The following is a 23,897-nucleotide window of genomic DNA, read 5'->3' as shown; positions in this document are numbered from 1 at the left end:
AACAATTACACAAGAATCTCCCTTTTGTTTTTTCTTTTTAATAGAAGCCACAACTTCCTTATTAACACAGGTGGGATTTTTTCCCATGTTATATATGCAGAACCTAAAATAAATTTGTGAACTCAATCATCCAAACTGACTGGCTCCAAAAATTCATTTGGTTGCCAGGCTTATTAGATAGAGGCCCTGGCAAATTTACTAAGGACATAACTTGGGACAAATAACTAAAAAGAAAAGGTAAAAGAATCCATATGTTTCAATGAAAGATCGAAAAGGTTAGAACCAGAGAACAAGATGAACAAGATTAAACCAAATTATGGTGTGTTACTTTAAACTTTGTGCTTAGAATTGTATAAAATAATCACAATATCAAGAGTAAAGGAGACCTGGCTTCTGTGTTTATAAGAAAATGCCTGAGAAGAGGGATAAGGAAGTCAGGGGCTCCATAAGTCAAGGCTACCAGAAAAAGTAACCCAACTGGGTCTACATTAATTAAAAGTATGAGATTAGGGGCGGAAAAAAAGGTCACTAACATCGTTACATTTTAGTGATGATCAGGTATAGCTTTTCCAGTCAATTTGTTTGCTGAAGGGGGGAAAAAAAGATTAATTATGTGCCAGGCATCATGCTAAGCCTAGGGAGATGAAGTGAATACATTCTTGCCCGTGAAGATTTCACAGTTAAAGAGAAAGTTGTGCTGCGAGTATTTGTGACACCCTTTGAGTTCAAAGTACAAGAGGCAGCATAGACAGCTACGCCTGAGCGGATCCGGAAAATAGTTTTACACAAGAGAAGGACACAGGAATGAGCAACAGGGTTCAGTGCCGAGGTAGAATAAAGAGAAAGCCATGGAAGGTGTTACTGGGAGTTTTAAGTCATTCAGCTTAGTTCCATCAACTTTATACGGACCAAACACTGACACACACACACAGAATACACATATGAATACAAAATATTCTCCCTGTTCCCAAGAACTTACATTGTAATAAACTGAAGAGACTTAAAATAAGTTCAATACAATATGGCATATGCTATATTACAAATATTTTCAATATTCAGGCAATAAGGGTCAAATTCCATAATATAAAGAGTTCTTACAATTCAGTCAAGAAAAGGTCACCAATCATATATGTGGTTAGCAGAATCAGATATTCACTTTTAATTGATCACTCTAGTGATAGTGTCAGAGAGAGGACAAGTTTGAAAGCAAAGAGACTAATGTTGGGAGGATATAGCAGCAATGAGTAGAGTATTTAAAAGATCTGAACTGAATAACAGATTCAATTAACTGGAGAGATGGTGGTCACACCACCCAGGGTAAAAAACACAGGAGAACAAATAAGCCCCTTTATTTTCATCCTTACCCATCCACAGCAACTGCTGCATATCAGGTTTGAGAGAAAGATCCAGAAAAAAGACTAGGTTGCAAATACAGATGTGTTACTCATCAGCCTAGAAGCCAGAGTAAATCCTATGTGTGTAAGGGGGCAAGACTGCCTGGAAGAACTTTTAAAGGAATAAAAGAACATCAACACTCAGGACTCAATAAAGACGAGCTGACGAACAAGTCAGAGGAGGAAATCCATGACAGACAATGAGGACAACGTCTCAGGAAGAAAGAGGTGACCCACTGTGTCAAATATCAGAGAGACCAGCAATGGGACAGTCACTGGTGACCTCTGCCAACTGCTTCAGAGGGATGGCAGAGGCCGTCCAACTACAACGGACCTGACCGTGGTTAGGAGGCGAGCAAGTCTTTGCCTTAATACAGGCTACTTCTAGAAGAACACCACTGCGCTTTCCAGGGAGCTGTCCAACAATAAAATAACAATACCTAACAACTCCTGAAGGCTCTTTCTAAGCAGGCAGTGGGGTAGGCATTTCACACACAGTTCCTCTCACAGTCACTACCACCTTCAAAATCAGTATTACTGTTTCCACTTTTTTAGTAAGAAAAAATGGGTTCAGGATGATTGCAGAAATTCCCCATGTACACAAACAGCCGGCACATGGAGAAAGGAGGATTGAAACGAAGGTTCTGTCAAACCATACACCTCCTTCCACACTTTGATTATGCCTCCCCATCATTGGAAATGGGAGGAAGGGATGTGTTAACCATTTAACAGGGAGGTCCTTTTTTTTTTGGAAGATGGTTGAAGTAGTTGACTTTTAAAGACACTTCCACCTTCAATAGCCCATGATTCTCTCACATACTTCGCTCACAGGTATAATAGCTACAGAATTCCATATCTAAACGTTCATCACTTCTTTAGCAGCACTTTTTATGTTATCTTTATTTTAAAATAAAACCACATCTTAACAATGTTCCCATTATACTACACAGAGAAAATTAATATTAATTTCATTTATTTTTGACAAAAAATGAAAGTATAGTCTATGAAGACAGTTAATCACTCCCTTTTCTGCACTCCACAGCATGCCACATCTTCTGCTATTAAAGTAATTACAACTTAGATTGTGACTTGCTTTCACACCCACTGCTGGACAGTAACCTTCAAAGATTGTCTACTTTATTTTAAGCCCTGAGAACACAACACAGAGGCAGGGGGCACTAAAACTCTGAGGTTTGCATGGATAGAATGGAAGGATGGATGAGGAGACGAACTGTTTGGTAAGTGAAGGAAATAATAATTTTTAACAGCCAGTTTACACTCAATAATGCATTATTTAATCTATTTACCAACTGGGAGATTTAAAATGAGTCATACTTGAAGGAAGCAGTATGGAAAATTGAGTGATACAAGGGGCATGAGATATGGATTTAAAAAGAGAAACGAATGTTCACTCTCAAAAAGGCTCCTGAAATACAGAATTTTTCCTGGATTCAGTATCACCCAAAGGCAAAAAAAGTCAATTCACTAAATTATTTTTTAAAGATCAGTTACTTTTGAAACCTCTATCAAAGAAGACCAATCTTATCCTCAATAAATAATTAATCATGGAATTTCAGGTGTGGCCCACGGGAAATGTTCGAGGAGAAAAAGCTTCACAGGGCACTTTGAAATCACTCCAAAAGTGTCTACCTCGATGTTTCAAGACCTATTCAGTCTACCGATCTGTCTAGCAAAGGTCTGTTCTCTAACCTCAGGTCTCAGACTTTTTTCCTACCAAGAGTCATATGACATGACATTCACTTGAACCAAACACTAGCATGAGTGAATCCAGGTTCTAATAAGCTATGCTCGAAAATGTTCATGGAAACAAAGGCAAACATTGCCACAGCTTACACGGATGTCTGATCTCCACTGTGATTAAGGGCATATCGGCAGGATCAAGAGGACTGCAAGCTATGCAAATACCCACCGTGACAGCTGCAGCTCCATCCCTTCTTCTCCCGCATGAGGAAACACATCAGAATGCAAGTGAAAGTAACATTTTTAGGTTGAACTTGAATCCACCCTGGTGTATATATAGATGTTTCAAAGTATGTCATTTGCAAACTTCTGTAGGTTATCGGTAGCTGCTAATACCTCACAGCTGACTGCTGTGTTGTGACACCACAGTGGGAAGCCACTGGCCTCTTTTAGGCCTCGGTGAAACTTAAACTAGTTATCAAATTACAATCAGACTCCCTGGGTTAGCCAAATTCAATGGCCTTAGGAGCTGTTTATCAACAACTTTGAAAAACTGAGTGCCAGAAGTCAGAGCAGGCAGGAGATGCAGGTTTGGGCTCTGGTCAAGCGGGGTGCTGAGCAGCTTCATGGTGTGATATGAAAAGTCAACAAGGAACTTGGCCTGTCCTCAGTGACCCCACTGAACCACCATGGTGTCAGGCTATCATGCTGTCTCTAGTACCTGCCTGTATCCCAAATAAAAGCAAGCAAAATACAAGCAATGCCTCCAGAAAATCACTGTTAAAAGGCATCTGCTATCAGGCTTTCTGGAAAGCTCCTACTTCAGAGCAGATTTAGTATTTGATAGCTTAACGCTGGGGGTACAGCAGGACTGAGAAAAGATATGAGTGAAGGAAATTTCAGTGGGAAAGGGCAGGAGACGGAGAGCACTCCGACCACGGTGGTCCTCACCCGACAAGGGCTGTCATGGGACGGACGCTAGACTGGGGCCCCTCAGGGAAGGACTTGAACTCCAAGAAGTTTAAAGGTTAGCATGGGGGCACAGAGGGCAAGAACAGTGAAGCAACCCAGCCCATGGTGCTGGAGGTTCCACAGGAGGAAGTAAGCCAAGATGAATCTTTGCTCACTTCTCCAGTTTCAAGAGGCCCTGACAACTTGATGTGGTTTTATAAGAAGGTTACTGGGATGGGGAAAAGCCCAGAAACCATGCCACATGGGAAAAAAGCTAGAAGACTTAAGAACATGAAAGCCGTTTTTAATATCAAATAAACTCTTTTGTAAAGGACAGAAAAGATTCATTTTATCGAACTCTGTAGGGCAAAGCTAGGAACGATGAACATATACTTAAGAGCATCAGACCAACGTCAACATCAGGAAACATTCCGGTGAGCAGAAACGGCCAGGTTAGAGCGGGAACTCTTAGGAGGTTGGGAGCTCTTTCTCACTAGACGTGCTCCCAAGGCACCGGGAAACAATCCCACAGGGAGTCCTGAGTCAGATCTCTGGGGCACTTTCCAATTCGAAGAGTCCGATTTGTTCATTTTTGTTAGGTTCAGACTTGATCAAGTATGACAGATTAAAAAGTCTCCCGTCCCCCTCCCCCATTCACAATCAGAGGACTGGCTCCAGGCCAAACGGGAGTTAGATTTCCAAGGTTTCTTCTAACTCCAAATATCCATAATTAGACTTAGATCTCATTTACAGTCAAATAAATGAGGATCATGTAGTGTCTCCATTCAGAAGATCGCCACAATCCGTGCCAGTGTTAAATGTCCTTAACTGGTTAAAAAAACAAAAACCACCTGAATCCCCAATGCTTCCGAACAGCATTTTCTCGAATCCACTTGAAAGTGGTGATGGATAACATCTGAGTGTGATGTTAGATGTAGAAACTGTAGAAAGAGACTTTTTAATATGTGAAATCTATAGTTAAATCACCACTCAACCTTTTCAAGACTGAAGAATCCCAGTTCCTGTTGTATTTAAAATCCTTTAATCACTGAGAGGGGATCTCTTTTATCTTTTTTCCCCCCAACAAATTCCGAATTTTCCACATGTTTCTAGAAGTGTCTGTGCAGTGAGACAGCACCCGTGTAGAATGTGGACCATTCTACAGAGGTGAAAACAAGAGTGATTCCCTCCTGGCTGCTCAATGTGAATGGGCAAAGGTTGAAGATGATGAGACTGTTACGTAGGAAACTATAGTTTCCCTAGTCTGCAACTCCTTGACAGAAAAGTATTTCTGTCAGACATTAAGTCCTGGCTCACAAACCAGAGCCTGGAAAGCCCTGGCTGGCCTGCCTTAATGTGGAGCCATATGACCAAGTCTGGGATAGTGCGGATCCACCCATGGTCCTCCACAAGGCCGTCGGAGAGCAGGCGCCTCCTCAGACTGCCGCCTTGTTGACATGGGTCCCAAAGCCACACTTTTCTCAAAGGCTTCATTCACCATGCAGAGATGCCATCAGGAGAGCCGACTCACGAGGAGCCTGTGTTCCGGGCCTGAAAGAGTCTTTCTCATTATCACACAGACATCTTGTATCTGGGCCTGCAGCACGTTTTACGTCTCTGTTTCGACTCCAAAATGTATTAACTTTTATTCATCAGGGTTTGCACATTTCTTGAAGTAAGCAATACAACTGTGAAGTGAACCCTGGGTCTCCCCAATGCCTGTCACAATAGTTTACCCCTCAACCTGGCATCATCACCAATCTCCCCCGCGAAAAAATATCACCTGCCTTTGAGTAAATCAACCTATACACCCATTGACTGACACTGACTCACTGAGAACCAAGCACTCCCTGGGTAAGCCACCCCTGCCTGCAGCTTCTGCCTGCTGGCTACTGCACAGAAATCACAGGACCCCACTAGGAAACAGAGCATTTCAAAACTCATCTGAAAAACCCCTTCTACAGGACTGGCACTTACAAATCAAGAAACTCCTCATGTTCAGGAGCCACCCATGGTTTAAGATCCACAAAAAAAATTTTCAAAATAGAAAAGAACCCTATAATTCAAAATTTTAAATCCCTCTTATCCTTGATCTATTATTTCATTTATTTAACAATCTAGGGCAGGCTAATGATACAAAAATAAATGGAACCAAGCCCCAGTCTTCCAGGTTCTCCACTTCCTTCGGAGGAGAGGCAGACAGACAAACTAACCATCACAGCAACATGCTCGAGTCAAGGGGTCCACTGTGAAAATGAAGGGACTGAGTCCCTTCACTACTCCAGCTGAAGGTATCAGGAGATGTGGGTCCCACAGGAGGTAACATTTGAACTAAAGCTGTAACCATGAGAATTAAATAATGAGAACTGTTACCATGCCAAGAGTCAGACCCACACAAAGAAGGTATGCATGTACTTTATTAGCATTAAGTATACATAGCAGACCAACAATGCCAGGTTTAATAATAAAAAGAAATGTAATTCCTTTGTGAAAAAAAAAAAATTGTAACACAAACGTGAAACCCTGACTCAGGTTCTATTATTTTAAGAGACTATACTATGCTTTTAATTTGATAAAATGGTATAGCTCACAAGATGTTTAAATACAAATGTTAAAGGATGGCGTAAAGTCCACTTAGGAGAATATAAGGAGTCAGAAGAATTAGTCACCTTTTACCATCTCATAGCCCGTATATCTGCCCACTAGATAGCAGCAAGTGACGCTGCAGGGGCCAGCGCAGGGCAGAAAATTATACTGAAGAGGGCTGCATTACTGGATTACAAAAGCTTTAGAGAAAATGATAAATTGAGATGCAAACAAAGGAAGAGGATTTTGCTTTGTTTTGGTTTGGAATTTTTATGTCTTGCTTCTGTTTTGTTTTTGTTGTCATGAAATTCGCCAGGTCATTTTTCTCTTCATGACCATGCCTGGACAATAATTAAAACATATAAATCACCCAATAAATCAAACACTGAGAGATTAACATATCTTTTCTCACTTGTCAGAAATCAGTCAGGCTAAGGAGAAATACAGCAGAAACTGAAAGAAAGCTTTCAAGTTAATATGCTAAGTTGAAAAGGATTTAACCTTTTAAACTCAGCTGGCATAAAGCCAGTCCAAATGACCAAACAACAAAACTGCCCTCAATCTAATTGTGTCACCTTAGTAATGCCTTCTTCTAGTCCATTCTCTGATGTAGCTGGAGAAGGAAGCATTCCAATCAACCAGGCAAAACCATTTACAGAGAATCAGAATTTATATAATAAACTCAATATAAACATATAATATGTCTCCATTTATGGCTTCTGGAGGCACCTGTTAATTTTGCATTGCCCAAATCATTCAACAAGAATTTATTCACTGCATAAAGAGCAAGGCATTGAGCTTGGCAATATTGGTTCAATGACCATATTTTTCAAATTAAAACCTTGAATATATATTTTAACAAATCATTTTATGTAACTTCCAAGTAAATGCAACAACTTGGGAGACATAGTTTAGACACTGACATACTATAATTTCCAAAACATCCTAATACTACATGTAGACAACTGAACATTTAAATCAGAAGAAGCTGCTCCTCCCAAAAAGAAAAATGGGAGCTACACAGTCACCAAAGTCTTTAACCCTTAGCATCCTGGAACTGACAGGAATTGTTTTTAATTTAACTGCATATGAATAAAACATTCTCTCTGAATATCAATCATCATTCTTCTGGTTTCACAACTGTAGCAAGTATCTGAAATTGACAAACACTGAATGAAAGGTAGAATGTCATAATCTCCAGGCAGCTGTTAACATAAATCTCTGATTTCTACTCATTTTTCTCTTTTGCAGAGACATGCAGAATTTCCAGCTGCAAGGGATAAATGTTCGTAGAAAGTCAGATAGACCATCTTTTAAAATAGAGTTGACTATATTTTGCTGTCAGGCAAAATAACAGACTAGGGAAATAAAAAGAAAAACACAAGGTTCTATTCTTCTTTATAATGGTCTAGAAAGGAATCCATCCAATTCCATAAACAGCATTTTAATAACTGATAACTGCTTCCTCAGAGCTTATTTATATATTTTTAAATACCTGCATATGCATTTGTGAAATGGATTTGAAGTTCGGCAATAGGTCTGCCTCTTGAGAAATCTGTATGCAGGCCAGGAAGCAACAGTTAGAACTGGACATGGAACAACAGACTGGTTCCAAATAGGGAAAGGAGTATGTCAAGGCTGTATATTGTCACCCTGCTTATTATATAGAGAGTATATCATGCGAAATGCTGGGCTGGAAGAAGCACAAGCTGGAATCAAGATTGCTGGGAGAAATATCAGTAACTTCAGATATGCAGATAACATCACCCTATGGCAGAAAGTGAAGAAGAACTAAAGAGCCTCTTGAAAGTGAAACAGGAGAGTGAAAAAGTGGGCTAAAAGCTCAACATTCAGACAACTAAGATCAGGGCATCTGGTCCTATCACGTCATGGCAAATAGATGGGGAAACAGTGAAAACAATGGCAGACTCTATTTTTGGGGCTCCAAAATCACTGCAGATGGTGATTGCAGCCATGAAATTAAAAGACGTTTACTCCTTGGAACGAAAGTTACGACCAACCTCGACAGCATATTAAAAAGCAGAGACATTACTTTGACAACAAAGGTCTGTCTAGTCAAGGCTATGGCTTTTCCAGTGGTCATGTATGGATATGAGTTGGACTATAAAGAAAGCTGAGCACCAAAGAAATGACGCTTTTGAACTGTGGTGTTGGAGAAGACTCTTGAGAGTCTCTTGGACTGCAAGGAGACCCAACCAGTCCATCCTAAAGGAGATCAGTCCTGGGTGTTCATTGGAAGGACTGATGTTGAAGCTGAAACTCCAAAATTCCGGCCATCTGATGCGAAGAACTGACTCTTTTGAAAAAACCCTAATGCTGAGAAAGATTGAAGGCGGGAGGAGAAAGGGATGGCAGAGGATGAGATGGTTGGATGGCATCACCGACTCAATAGAAATGAGCTTGAGTAAACTCCGGGAGTTGGTGATGGACAGTGAGGCCTGGCATGTCGCACTCCATGGGGTCGCAAAAAGTCGGATACGACCGAGCGACTGAAATGAACTAATAGGTCTAAGTCCTCAAGTTGATAGTCCATCTGTTTTAAGCAATTATTCAGAATCCCTCACCATGGAGGAATATAAAATTTTTTATTTGATTTCTTATATAAAATATAATTGATAGCTTATCAATGAATACAGCCTGTATGAATACAGGAGATGGAAATATTATAAAATAAAATGGGTTTAAAATGCTGAAAATGCAAAGACTACTAAAGACAGTCTACAAACTGAAATGCTGTTTCAGTATACATCATTTCCACTTGACTGTATTTTTAAAAAGTAGTAGAACACCTAAGAAGCAATGGTTCCTATTTTCACTTGAGCTCTCTCTAGAAATTAACTAAATCCTCAAACCAGAATAACAACATGGGTTGTTATCTGTAGTTCAGACAAAGAGTCTTACAATAACACTTTTCAAAATAAAAGTATAAAAAATTCCTTAACAGGAAAGTATGCTATTTCTGTTTCCAAGTACATATTTACAAGAATAGGAAACAATGTTTAACAAAGTTTTCCTTTTATTTAACCTCCTGCCAAGATCAAACCAGATTATAACATTTATCATCAAAATTTAAATTTCTGCTAAACATAGAGATCAAAAGCTTCTTCTAATAAAACTATTTTATATAGTCCATAATTCAGTAAAGAAAACTTTGAAACAAAATGTGACATCCTAGGTATTGCTAAAAGAAGTGACAGTTTCAAACAGATGCTCAAGAGAGAAGAGACTCTTTGCTAAAGGGAAGAATTTGCTTACACTTACCTCCATTCTAGTCCCACCTGTGACCAACCATTCTATCTTTTCTGTCTCCATTTCTTCAACTATAAAATGTCACATGAGCTACCACTGTAGACCCAAGGCATTCATGGATTTCAGTATTAACCGTTCTGACTATTCTTGAGTGACCCTGAAAATACATTATTAACACACTGTCATTTGTAATTCTGTGTCAGCAGTGTCTGAACTGCGATTCCCAGGTGAGTGAATCAAGGGTTGTAACCTTCCCAACTCTATTCCCATTTCATGATCCTCCGTTCTCACAAGTGACTGATGAATACAATTGCTGCCTCTTTACATATAGGACTATCCTGGGACGTTATAACACATAACAGTGGAATTATAGGAAGCTGGAACTCAAAATCTCACTGAATTCCTCTTAAACATCAAGAGAATGCGACTCTAGAAAGTTGCTGAGAAAATTAACAAAATGATTTTCTAGTTTTTATCTAAGTCCAATATCATGAATCATTTTTTTACATTTCTAGAAGTGTCCAATATTTACACAAAAGTTTCAAAATGGTAATTTAACTGGATTTGCTTAAAGGAGAGTAGGTCTAGAAAAATACTGTTTTCCAACGAGGTCACTCTAAATGAATTCTTTATTTGGTTTCATAATCAGTTTCAACTTTACACATGGCTGCCACAAAAAAAGATAAGGAAAAGCATAAGAGGCCAATTATAAAAATTACAAATGCACACTATATCAGTCATATTTCATCTCCAAAATTACAAATAATAACACATCGTAAATAAATAGATTTTACAAGACATATTTCTAAACTAATATAAACAAATGTTAAAGTAACCCTGAAACTAGATTCTAAGGTGTTTGCTTTTTTTTCACATTTTAACTGGATGTCTTACTATAGATTGTTCTTTAAAGCAGAGGCTCTTCCCACAGTTCCCAAAAACCTATTATTTTTTTAAATGTTAATTCTTCTAACTGATGGCACTTTAGCGTCACTGGAATTTCCCAGAATCCTGGCTGCAACTGTTGCCTTAAGCCTTAAGTTTACAAAATGTTTTGAAAATAATGCACTTGTGTTATATTTACTTTATAGTAGAAATCCTGAAAGGATTAATGAATAGATCAACCTAATTTGTAATTAACGGCATTAATTTGCATGCTGTTCACTAAGTCCTGATAAGAATTTGTTCTCTATTTATTATCTATGCCCAAATCATGTTGCTTATAGTATTAATTACATCAGCAGGCCCCTTTCTTCACATCCAGTGCCGATGTAAACTCCAGCCACCAAACAAGGAAATTTAGTCAAAGTTTCAATTAGTGACACTGAATTAGTGCAGTTTTACTAAATTCAAACGGAAAACCAAATACATGGAAAAACTCAACTGATTTTAACAAACATCAGTAAAATAAAGTCACAATGAGCTCTTCCTGACACACAGCAAAAAAATGGCATTATTTAATATTCCAAGAACCAAACATGACAGTTATCACTGATATAGCATATTTTTGTTTTCTTTAATTAAGTAATATTACCAGCCTCTCTCAGCTAGAAACACTAGTGGCATGAATCCCTACCTACTTAATATTCTACTTAGCGACAATTGTCTTGCTTACAAGATATTAGATATCTTTCCAGAATTTCTCTCCCTGTACTTTGTCTGCACAGATGCTATCTAAGCTGACAATACACAGAAAGACAGCTCTGATTTTGGGGGGTTTTGGTTTTGTTTTGTTTTGTTTTTTGCAAGAGTCAGAGGCAATCTGGCACAGAGCAGAAGAGTCTCCAATCTAAGGGTTTTGAGAAATTCCCCAAACACCTCTCAGGAACTGACCCCTCAGCAACTTGCCACAGTATCTGGAATGTCTACCATCAAGCAATCTGGATTAAGAGAAAAGGCTCATGACAAAATACCTGAAGATGGGAAGAGAGGAAAGGGCAAGAGATGGAACAAGGCAGCAGACTCAACACGTGCAGGTCAATTTCCTCCGCGTGTTTAACAAAGTCCCACAGACCACTGGGAATGTTAGGGCCACAGAACAAGAGTTAAAGGCAGGACCAGGCAGAGAGACATGAAGGGAAGCTAGAGTTTGGAAGGAGGCCCATAGAGCACCACTGAAAAGAAAAACCACACTAGGGGGTGTAATGGGGGGGACAGGGAAACAGTTATTCTTCTACTTATTGCCCTTTGTCTTTTGCCCTATAATTATACAATGTTTTCTTTTTGAAAATATCAAAACAGTAAATGGATCAAGTTACTCTGATTTCCAACAAATGGCACTACCAAGATGTTTCCTCTGAATTTTTATACTTTGCACTGTTTTTATTCCAAGAACAGTCAAAATAAAACTGCTCCCGTTTAGCTAGATGAAGTAACTTTCTTTCTGATGTTATCTAAATGAACACTTTCCCTCTCCAATGCTGCCATTCCCTTCCATTTTTTAGGTTTACAAACTGACCACCATGTGTGAACACCTTCAAGAAGATGCTGAGTATCTGAAAAATTACACAACTGAGACTAAAACTCAGTCTCCTTACCTTTCTAAAGTTGTATTTTGAAAACACAAATCAAGAAAGCTGTCACATCATCGCATTACTACAAACAAAACCACAAGCACAGCTTCATTTGTAAATAGCCGTCTAATATACAATAAAAGTCAGATCACAGTAGTGAAGATAACTATAAACAAATGCCATGGCCTGCCACAATAATAATGATCCAAGTTCTTACTCCCATGTGTGAGTAAATATTATCCATACTTCTTAAAATGAAAAAATGCTTATGGAACACAAAAATTTCCCTTGCCTACATTAAAAAAAAAATGACTCAATCTCAGATCACTGAGATAAAGTCTAACAAAATTTAAAGTCATGGCTTCACAAATTATATCTTATCAAATTTTTTAAGTGTGAAAAATCTTTTGGTAATCTGCTTTCCATTCTAAAAATCTGTACTTTCTACTTGCTAAGTATATACATATATATTCAAGTGGAAATGCTATGTCATAGAAGACTGATAATCAAAACCGATTATCTCAATTAATTGTAAAACTCATAGGTATGACAAAATGTTAAGGCCAACTTTCAATAACACCTCTTAAGCCAACAGTAGAAAGTCTATAAGAAAGCATAAGAGGAATAGCAGTAGTATTTCCAACTTAAAATCAGGATTCATCAATAAAACTTTTTCAATCAACAAAATTTTCACAAAATTTCACGCCAAAATCCCTATCAAAACATATGCAAAATTAACTTTTTCATTTTGAGTCTAGTATACTCATCCACCTTTCAGTTCTGCAAAAACATGTAAACTAAATTTTTTGAATTATGGGTGGTCGTGCGTATGTATAATGAAAAACCATTTATGATAAAATGTATACAATATATTACTGTAAAAAAGCAAGACAGAATAACCACGGAATGGTTGAATGCTCTCTTTCACATAAACTGTTAAAGACACTGAGCCAGAATGTATGAACAATTATTTTCACAATCTTGATGACAATTTTACAATTACATTAAGAAGCCACACTTTGTGACTTAGAACAGAGAACTGATCTTCTGTGTGCACATATGAGTGTTTCCTAATTGCTGACACATTTACTGCTGTCATTGTAAGCTTTATATCAAGTGTTTTGAAAAAAGGTAATCTCAACATACAGACTGGAGTTACACCTAAACTTCACACCTTAGGGAGATAGTTGTTGTTCTCTGCTATTTCAGCAAAAGGTCTTAATTTTTTTTAAATGTCAACACAGGCCCTTAACACAAAACATAGTTCTTCTGAATGAATTTGAATTGACTGTTTACATGAGAATCCATGCCTGCAGAAAGAACAGTTGTGCATCTGCTGACCTATTTCAAGTCATTTTGGCAGAGATACTACCTACTTATTTTGATGGGTCTATGAATACTGCACTGAAGCAGGAATGATTCTAATAGAATCAAAACAAGACAAGACACACACACACACACACACAGCACTTTAAAAACAAACAACAACAACAAAAAACTAAGCAAACCTGAGTGGATGCATGAACATTTCCGAAGTCTCAGAAGGACTCAGGCATCATGCGTGGTTTTAGACTGCTGGGTTACTTCACCTAAGTGTTCATGGTGCACATGACTTCACTGCTTTGCACTCTAGTTGCATGCTCAGGCCACATTAGATACTATCTCTGTTCTACACACAACACAGAGGCATACACACACTCGCTCTCTATACCAGCCCGAGCTGTTTCCAATTTCAGAGGCCCGCTCAGCGTGTAGCCCATGCCTATCCCTTCTCTGCTCAGTCCTGACCCCAGGAGTGTAGGGACGCTTACATTAAGTAGGGATACTACCTAAACCTGGTATATCTGCTCTGTTGCTTCATCCTTCCAGAATGCATAGCATGGTTCCTTCTCCACTCCACGAGTACAACGGAGACGACGGATTCCCGGGTGCGAGAGAGGAGACCACTACTTGCCCCCTTCCACACCCCAGGCATCCCGGCTTCTCTCCTCCAAAAACCCCAGAGCCACAGCCGCCTGGAGTCTGTGATCCCGGGGCGGGGGAGAAGAGCCAATGATAGGAATCAAATAGCCCGTTCAGAAGCGGGTGCCAGGGGCACGGAAGGAGCGAGCCGGGTGAAGTTACCAGCACCGGGGAGGTGTGCTTCGGCCGGGCACCGTTCGAGAGCAATGACAGGTCGGCGGGGGAAGGCTGGGGGCGGCGAGGGAGGCTGGGGAACAGCTTTTCCTGTCTTCCTCAGGCCCTGGAGGGGAATCCCGGAGCTGCGGCGGCGGCGGCGGGGCTCGCGGGTCGTCCCCCGCCTCCCACACCCCCCGCGCCCCCGGCGCGTGCCCTCCGCCGCCCCCTCTGTGCGGCCGCTCCCGCCCCGCGCGGAAGGAAGCGCCGGGCTCCCCCCACGCTCTCCCGCTCTCTCGCGAGTCCTGTGCAGGCCCTTTTCGGGGGGAGGGGAAGGGGGAGGGGGCGCAGGGGGAATTGCTGCAATAGAGCGCCGAGAGAACCCGGCCCGGGCGAGGCAGGCGGTGGAAAGCCACGGCCACATAAAAATGCCATATTAATTTTTTAAAAGCCATAAATCACCCCTCCCTCTGCAAACGAAAACCATAAACCCGATCCCATGCAAGCCCGCGAGCAGCCACCCACTTCCTATTTCTGTCACAGCAGCTACACCCTGCCAGCAACCAACCCCCCCCCCCGGGCGCCCCCTCCCGCCACCGCCACCCCCGCCCCTCGGCTCAGCCATTTGCCAACTGACGCCCCCGTAAATACAAATGCCCCAAGTGGGGCTGGGTGGGAAGCGTGGGGGAAGGGCGCGCCAGAGAGGGGGGATTTGAGGGTTGCACAATATCCTAGAAGGTCCGTGGCTGGAGCAAGGAGAGAACCCTAGGCTGGGGGAGGGGAGGCGAGCCTCCCGGGTGCCTGCGGCACACGGTGCACCCAGGCGATCGCAGCGCGCCGCTTACCTTTCACCACCCTGTCGGTCGTCGACAACTTGGGATCAATTGCCTTGGGCTCGGACATCTCCAGCCGCCGGGGGACAGCGACGCGCTGCTCGTCCGTCCTACTGCACACCCCGACCGGACCGGCGGGCCAGACACTCAACGCCGCCGCCGCCGCCGCTGCCGCCGCGCTGCAAACCGCTTGGCTGGAGGTTCTGGGCTCTGAGCTGGCTTTAAAGTTACTGCCTTCTCCGCGCGTCCCTCCTCCTCCGCCGCCGCCGCCGCCTTCACTCCTCCTCCGCCGCCGCCAGCCCTGCCGACTCTGCTCCGGGCTGCGCGTGTGTGGTGGTTATTTATTTATTTTCTAAGCACGCCTCTCGGTTCTTCTTTTATTCTTGGGGGAAGGGGGATGGGGTGGGGAAGCGCACACACGAGCACCCACCCTGGCACGGAGATCGGGCACCGCGGAATGGAGCCCCAAGCGCGCACACTGCTGGGATTAAGACCGATCACATGGGGAGGGCCGGGGGCGAGGAAGGAGAGGCAGGGCCGCCGATGTCAGTGCCACTAGCCGCGCCTCGGCGTCCCCGGCGGCGGAGAGGCGGCCGCCGCTGCTGCTGCTGCTGCTGCCGCCGCTGCTTCCCCACACCGAGCGCCGCTGCTGATCAGCGGCCGCCGGAGACGTCCCGCCGCCTCGCTCGCCCGCGCTTGCCTCTGCCTCCCCGCGCCGCTCCTTCACTCACACAGGCACAGCCACGGAGCTCGGCAGACTCAGTCCCCGGCGCAACCTACCCTCCGCCGCCACCGCCGCCTCGGCCGCCGCCGCCGCCGCCGCTGCCGCCACCGCTCCCGCCTCCGCCTCCTCCCCTTCCTCCTCCCGGCCCCCGCCTCCAGCGCCGAAGCAGCCTCCTCCTCCCCGCGGAGCCCGCCCCCTGCTGCCCCCGACGTTGAAGCTGTGGGCGCTCATTGGATAGCATGAGCGTCACTCACTGCCAGCGGCGCCCTCCCCTCTGGCCCCGCCTCCCGCTCCTCCTCGTCGTCCCCGCCCCTCGCTCTGTTTTCTCCTGGCTGCCAGTTCGGCGGGCCTGCTGCTTCCACCGCCCAGTGCCCCGCTCAGGTGTCACTGTTGCTGGCAGCCCGGGATTAGGGAAGGAGAAATGGGCAGAGGGTCGCGGCTGGGAGGAGAGAGGCTCTGCCATGCCACCCCCCTAGCCCCATTTGGCCTCCTTCCCTGGACCGCGCGCACACACACCCCGCGCCGCTTTGGCAACCGTGCCTTGCCGGCTTGGGTTAAGCCGCAGTGTGAGTAGCCAAGTGCGGAGGGTGTCTCTGGGTGTGTGCGTGCGTGGCCCGCGGGAGGGCAAGAAGGGAGGAGGCGAAGAGAGCAGGGAAGGGGGTGGGGGTGAGAGGCGGCCGAGGAAGGGCGGAGGAAGGAAGAGCGCGAGGAGCTCCGGGGCCGCCTCACAGCTGCTGTCGCTGCCGCAGCTGTCCGGGGAGAATAGCCGAAACGGCGACGAAGCAACAACTTACCTTGGGGAGACGGGCTCCGCTGTGATGGGTGTCCTGCCTGTTTTGCTGTTGGGGCTTTTGTGGGCGGCTGGGGAGGGGTGTCGTGATTATAATGTTTCCCACCCCTGCATCCACACCTTTGGTGGCGGGGGCCGCTTCGAGCGTCTCCGGCCGGGGACGTGGCGGGGCGCGGGAGCGGGCCGCCCACTGAGGATGGGGACTAGAGGACACGCGACCCCGGGCAACTCTTGAGTTACCTGGGGTAGTAGCCCTAGGCGGGGGAAAGCGCAGGGGAGAGAAACATCGGAGAGGGTCGCTTATTTTTACTGTTGACACTGACTGGTCGGGACTGGTGACACGACAGCCGCCTTGCCAGCTCCAGTGCATCATCCGATACCCACTTGGTGCTCCTAATTCCTGCAGGGCACTGCAGCCCAAGGCGGGTCCCCATTCTGCTGTCCTCGCGTTGGAAAGAGTGTGAAGGAAAGAATGGGAAGCTAAAGAGTGACTATGACCCAAATGTTCCCCTCTGGCCTGCTAATGAGGAGCAGGTTTCCCTCAGCAAGAAGGTCACCTCGCCACAGCCCATCTCCCCAACCAACCTCAGCCCTAAGGACCCAGGACCAGCAGAGGTCGGGGACAGGGATTAAAGTTCAAACTCGAAGTTTTAGAAATTGGCTGATGACCCGAGTGTGGCTTCAGCAGTGTGGCCTGCAAGGAATAGAAGCTCACAGTTGGAGGTTAGCTGAGCCTCCTGGGGGTCTTTTTAGCCAAAGGCTATGTCCCTGACTCAGGGAGACTGCCACTGGGTCCAAATTCTTCTGCCCAATTCACAACTCTAAGATTGTTATGTGGTAATTAGGCAAACAGTACATTCAATCAATATGAATCCTGCTCTTTTTATATGCCAGACACTGTGATCGGTAGTTCGTGTGGGATGGGGGAAGATTGAAAAGGGCCCTTGCAGGTGATGAAGCCTAGTCCGGTAGAAAGGCCGTGAAGATATGAGTTCTGAGAGGACAGGGTATTGCCTCAAGAAGGAGTTGTTGAAAACAGCCTCTTGAGCACAGGCAGGGCTAGTTGCTAAGGCAGATTTGGGAAGTTGGCCCCTAGCCAGATGGCACAGAGCGAGGCAAGGATGCCAAGACCTGTAGGTGAAGAAGAGGGCCTGCTTGAGGAAAGATCAGGAAACCATGTCCAGGGATGCTCGCTTCTAACTCGGCAATGTTCTTTCCCGCATACTGCAAGCAGAGATACAGTTCCCACCGATATTTGGGCTCACTTTTCAGATACTGGGGGAAAAAAAAAAAAAAAAACCAGTACCAAGCTCAGAGGCTTAAAATGTCAGCACCATAGAATAGTTTTATGATGCAGATAGGAAATAAAGGCACACCTTTCAGGCACACCCTTCAGTCCGCTACAAGTCTAGGACACCTCCTAGCTGAAATATGTGTGGGAAAAAATGTTATGAATCATAATCACTTTACAACACATCTTATTATCATCAGGTGCCTTTAATGCATGTGTCTGGTTCCACACTGTTGCAACACAGACACATCTTCCTAATGAAAATTGGACCCTACCCCAAGGAAAACTAGACAGCAGCTTATTAACTAGAGACCAATTATGTCCACATAGCGGGCCTACTGACAGAGCCAAATCAAAGGTGTTTTTTTAGATGTCTTACTATCTCGCACTGTCATGTTTCTTTTTATCCTGTTAGACTGCCCAGACTGTCTTTGATTATATTACCATTTGCATCAGCTCACCTTAGACATGGAATTTACATTTTCAAGAAGTTACTGCAATTCCTGGATACTGAATTCAACAATATCCTCTGTTTGTGAAGAAAAAGAGAAAAAGTGAAAAAAAAAAAAAAAAAAAAAACTTGGCAAAAAAACCTTACTGTCTACCAAAAATTACATTTCCCCTTCTTTAGTATACTCTCTGTGAAGCATCTAGCTAGGTAAGGACTCCGTTTCCCACCTGCACCTGCTTGCATCTGAGTGGGTCCATGTGACTAGTTCTGGTCAATAAGCTGTGGGCTGAAGTGTTTCATCACTTTTTGACGAGGCAGTTAAGCAGCAGATATGCATTCTCCAGCCTATGGGCTCCCATCTCTAGCTGAATTCAGAGACTTCTAGGGTCCTAGACAGGGTGTAACCTCACATGGGAAGAGCTGAGTGCCTAAACTACCACATAGAGCAATGCTGCCCACTTACTAAAAATATCACTTTAGCACACAAAAGTTACAATGTTAGTTCAAAAGTAAAGCCCAGAATTTATTGTGTATCTGTTATATAAGAGAATTACCAGGAGACTAAAAATATGTTTACTTTTGAATACATGAACATAAAACTTTGATTTTTATAAATGAATTATTGATTTGCCAGTTGTATTTTGAACACCTGTCCTGTGCTAGGTAGTACATAAATGTATAAAGGATTCAAGATTAATCCTTTTATTCAAATATCTCAAAGTATATGTGAGTTGCACATATACTCTCTATGCAAACATTTAGGTATAAGGTGCTACTTCATCTAAAGTAATTATGAATACAAATATATATGAAAAAAAAGAAAATATTGAGAATTTGGAGTCACCTATGCATTCAAATGCTGCAAGTCACAGTTTACCTCCATTGGTACAAATTATAGTAAATGGATAAAATGTTAATTTGCTATTAAGTGTTCTACTACATCTAGAAACTTTTTAAAGGAAAAAACAGTAAAGATATTTCATTTTATATCCTGTTTTGAGAATGACTGGCTTTGAAATTTTTTACTTTCCTTTTGGTTCTTGATGAAGTACTATCATTTTGACAATAAGAGTTGAATAGTAGCTTCTGGTTTTGACTCATCTGAGGCACACACTTCATTCTGAGTAGCTGATGGCAGACAGCAGTATGTCTGTCCTATTCTCACCTGAGTTGATGGAGCAAAGTGCTGAAGAAACTGCAGAATATACAGCCAATCCTGATGGAGCCATGAATCTGTATGAAAGTTAAATTTATTATCTTAAAGCTAATTCCTCTGACATTCACATTTAACATGTTCTACCCTATTCTCTATAGAAGCTCTATGAAAAATATATTCAAAATGGATTTTATTTGAGATTTATAGTAAAAGGCCTTCTTTTTATTTAGCTTTTGGATTGCTCTTGAAATTTTATTGAACCATGTTTTTTTTCCACAAGTTAGTTTTACTCATTTGGGAAAGTTGTTATAACTAATGTGTTCAGGAGTAAATTTATTTGTTCATTTTGGTTTTTTTTTTTTTCCAGTCAGGAACCAAACTATAACTTATGGAATTGTATGCTAAGTTCAATATAGAGAGGATATGTTTTATGTAAAATTTGGCAAGGCTATGGGCAATCATTAATTTGCATTTAATAAATATTTATATTTGTTTTATTTATATTTGTATCATCATTTCATATCCCAATTCTGGGCACAGAATATGTGCTCAACAAATTTTGCTGAATGAACTTAAAAAGTATATTGACATCCAATATATGACAGGTTAAGTACCATAGTGCATACTCAGGGATATTTCAATATTCCTAATATAAGAAATATATATTAATATATTGTTAATGTATGTATGTGTATATTTATATATACATACACACACACTATAAGAGAGAAATCTTATAGCCCTTTCTCCTAGATAGTTTTAATTCTAACTTTATTATTAATTTTAAAATTATGAATAGATTAAGGGTGTCATGTCATACATGTTTACATTTAAAATAGCTATATGTATGCTATTATATTGAACATCCAAGAACTATCCATGCTGTAGAACTGTATGTATTCTGGCTTTTCTAAACTCAGAATTTCAGAATGTTTGACCTGAAATGAGCTGGAGTTTACACTTGAAGTGCTTTGACAACAACTTCAAGAACTACCACAAACAGCTTAGTAATCAAACTAAAGATAACACATTGTGGAAGACCAGGTAAATCAATTTAGGACAAACTTTGTCAAGCCCTCTAAAAGCACATTTGCATATACCAAATCAATATAGTAATTGGAAATGAGTTTTACTGTTCAAAGCCAGCAGAAATTTAACCTTACTCCAAGTAAGTTTTGCCCATTATTGATGGGAAATTCATGAATTTGCAAGTATTTTATTAAAAAGGAATCTTGCAGTCAGACTAACCATCTATTTACTTCTGATTAATGGTATTTTATTTTGCTAATATTCATGGTTATTGGAAAGCCTATATTTAATAGGCATTTATTGAACACCTACACATATCAGACACTGGGAATATGACATGAAAATATCAAGTCTCACCATTCATAAACTTTACATTCCAGTGAGGAGAGACACACAACAAAAGGGAACAATTACAGATGCAGAACATGTTGGATGAGCTAAGTGGTAAGAATCATGTATACTGGTAACAGCACTGAAAGGAATGGTTGGCAAAGTAGTGTTACTCACTGTTGTAGACAGATTGTTTAGGGAAGACATCTCTGAGAAGATAATATTTCAACAGATTCAATGAAGTAAAGACAATAGCTATGCAGCTATCTGGAAAAAGAGTGTTCTGTGTTAAAGAAATATAGCATGTGCAAAGGCCCTGATGTAAGAGCCTGTTTGACCTTTGTAAAGAACTGTCAAAGGAGGCCAGTGTAGTTGAAGCATAATGAACCAGAGAGAGTGGTCCAAGACTAGGTCACAGAGGTGCTATAGAGTCATATTATACAAGGCCTCGTAGACCATAGAAAAGATTCTGAATGTTATTCTGATGAAATAAGCAGTATTTTATTAGGAAAGTGATATGATATGATTCAAGCTTAGAGAAAACCATCAGTCTCTTGTAAGAACTGACTCTGGAATCAATGGTTGAAAGGGAGCAAGGGCCAAAATGGAAGACCACATGACTATTGTCATAATCCAAGCTAGAAATAAGGTGGTTTGGATTACTGAGAAGGAAGAAGTGAAAGGCATCCAATTCCAAATATATTTTAAAAATAGAGCTAAAAGATTTGTTGATAGATTGGATAGAGTGTGTGGGAAAATAAAAAGGACTCCTTGGAGTCAAGAACGCCAAGGTTTGGGGTGCGGGTCTCATCAAAGGAAGGATGGAGCTATCATTTACTGAGAAAGGGATCATTGGAAATGGAGAGCACATATTGTGAAGAAGATCTAAAACTAGTACTAGATATGTTAAGTTTGAGATGAACATTTGACGTGGACATGGAGATGGCATGTAGGTAATTGGATATATGATTCTAGTCAGGCTGATGATGTATAAAATTAGTAGTCATGACATCTTAGTAGTCATTTATTTTAGTTGGTAGGTCAGGAGAAGTGGAGGGATCTGCAAATCTGACCAAAAGGAGTAGCTTCTGGGGAGAAATGTGGTGTCTCTGAGGTCAAGCAAATGAAGTGACTTGTGTTAACAGTGCTGAAAATTTGAGTAAAATGACAACTGAGAATTGACTATTGGTTTTGACAAAAGGGAAGTTCACTGGTGATCTTCACAGTGCAGTCTTTATACCTATCTAAAATAACATCTCATCAGTCTCTGCCTTTTTATACAGACTTAGGCCCTTTTTCATGCTTATAATTAGTTGACGGTACATGTGTGTATCTGTGATGCACATGATGTGTTTGTCTATCTTCCTACAACTATATGATATGACCTTTGAGAGGAGGAGGAAATTTGTCTTGTTCCCATTTGAATCTCTGGTGCTTAAAAGCTGTTTGTAGAAAGAATGGCTTACAATGCTAGCCCAGGTTAGTTTTTCTTATTTTTAAAATAGTTGAAATAAGTATTTTAAGGAGGTTGGGGAGGGAGAATTTAGTGGAGGTAGTCAAAAGATACAGATACTTAATAAAAAAAGTTTTTTTAAAAGGTACAGACATTTATATATAAGATAAATAACCCCTGGGGATGTACTGTAACATATAGTCACTATAGTGAGTAACACTGTATCATAGATTTTAAAATTGCTTAAACAATAGTTCTTGAAAGTTTTAATCACAAGGGAAAGAATTGTATCTGTGTGAGGTATTAGATGTTAACTAATCTTAAGGTGGTAATCATTTTGCCATATATACATGTATCAAATCATGTTGTACACCTTAAACTTATACAATGTTATATGGCAATTATATCTCAATAGAATTAAGAAAGAGAAAGAAACATTTTAAGGCATTTGTAGAAAAAAATTAAAATTCACATTTAGACTTTTTTTTTTAATTACAAAATCAACTTTCAAAGGGTAAAAAGAATTGACTCATGCGTCCAGAATGAGAAACGGGATGGGAATTCAGGAGATCCTTTTTCCTATGAGGTGTGTCTCTCATATGTCCCCACTGTAAGAATAATTACACGTGTAAATCCAGGGGAGGGCTCAGTATTACTCACAGTTTCTCTTTCTCCAAATACACAAAGGGTTCCATTGTTTGCAACGTCTAAATTATTCCCTGGTGATAAGTTAGGCCAGACATTAGCAATGTTCAAAGAGGAAGTGGGCAGAATTTGGGTGGTGGTTGTTTAGAAGTAGTCCCTCAAAAGAGTTTCCTTCTCTCTTTCAGGGTGTCCTTGATGTCCAGCCCACAAAAAGTGTAGACATTCAGGGAAATTGTTCCAGCTGTGATTTCAGGTGCCCACCCTGCCCACTCCCATTTTGGATAAAATGCCCCAGCCACAGCACATGCTAAGTGATCGTCAATTCACAGGTTCAACTGCTGTCATTGCAGAGGACTGAACTAGGGTAGGTGAATGTCTAACTAGAGAGCATCTAAGGACCAGTGGCCTTAACTTCCCAAACCCAATTTACAAAGTAAGCTAGGCTAAACAGGTGCTTTCTTGGAAGAATATGACTTAAACATTCAGAGGAAAGTTGGGTGTGGTTGTTTGAATGAAAGGGCTTGCAGGCCGGAACTGATTTGGCCACTAGCAAATGATTCATGTGTAAGGTGGGTAAACAGATAAAACTGTTCAGCCCAGAGGGACCATAGGTCAGGGTCAACAGGGGTGAAGGGAGGAGACAAAGACAGAGGCAGAGAAATTCC

The 23,897-nt window shown here is 41.9% G+C and overlaps 2 protein-coding genes across 3 annotated transcripts in view; one reads left to right on the top strand and one right to left on the bottom strand.

Annotated features, from left to right (window-relative positions):
- The window catches only part of PPP3CA (protein phosphatase 3 catalytic subunit alpha), a 315,119-nt gene extending 299,561 nt beyond the window's left edge, over nt 1-15,558 (bottom strand). For both annotated transcript variants that reach the window (XM_043871132.1, XM_043871133.1), the window contains exon 1: nt 15,376-15,558. In XM_043871132.1, the coding sequence (XP_043727067.1) occupies nt 15,376-15,433 (58 nt within the window). In that variant the 5' untranslated portion in view covers nt 15,434-15,558. The remainder of the gene's footprint in view (nt 1-15,375) is intronic.
- Nucleotides 15,559-15,864: 306 nt separating this feature from the next.
- Nucleotides 15,865-20,276, top strand: LOC122673393 (leucine-rich repeat extensin-like protein 3). Its single transcript, XM_043871134.1, has 2 exons — nt 15,865-16,653; nt 17,284-20,276. Exon 1 carries the CDS (start codon nt 15,865-15,867, stop codon nt 16,300-16,302), a length of 438 nt encoding a protein of 145 aa, XP_043727069.1. The 3' UTR covers nt 16,303-16,653; nt 17,284-20,276.
- The last annotated feature ends 3,621 nt before the right edge of the window (nt 20,277-23,897 follow it).

Source organism: Cervus elaphus, chromosome 17 (genome assembly GCF_910594005.1).
Source record: "Cervus elaphus chromosome 17, mCerEla1.1, whole genome shotgun sequence".
In the NCBI taxonomy this organism is placed as follows: domain Eukaryota; kingdom Metazoa; phylum Chordata; class Mammalia; order Artiodactyla; family Cervidae; genus Cervus; species Cervus elaphus.
The sequence above is the reverse complement of the archived record's forward strand: the minus strand, read 5'-3'. Positions and strand labels throughout refer to the sequence as shown.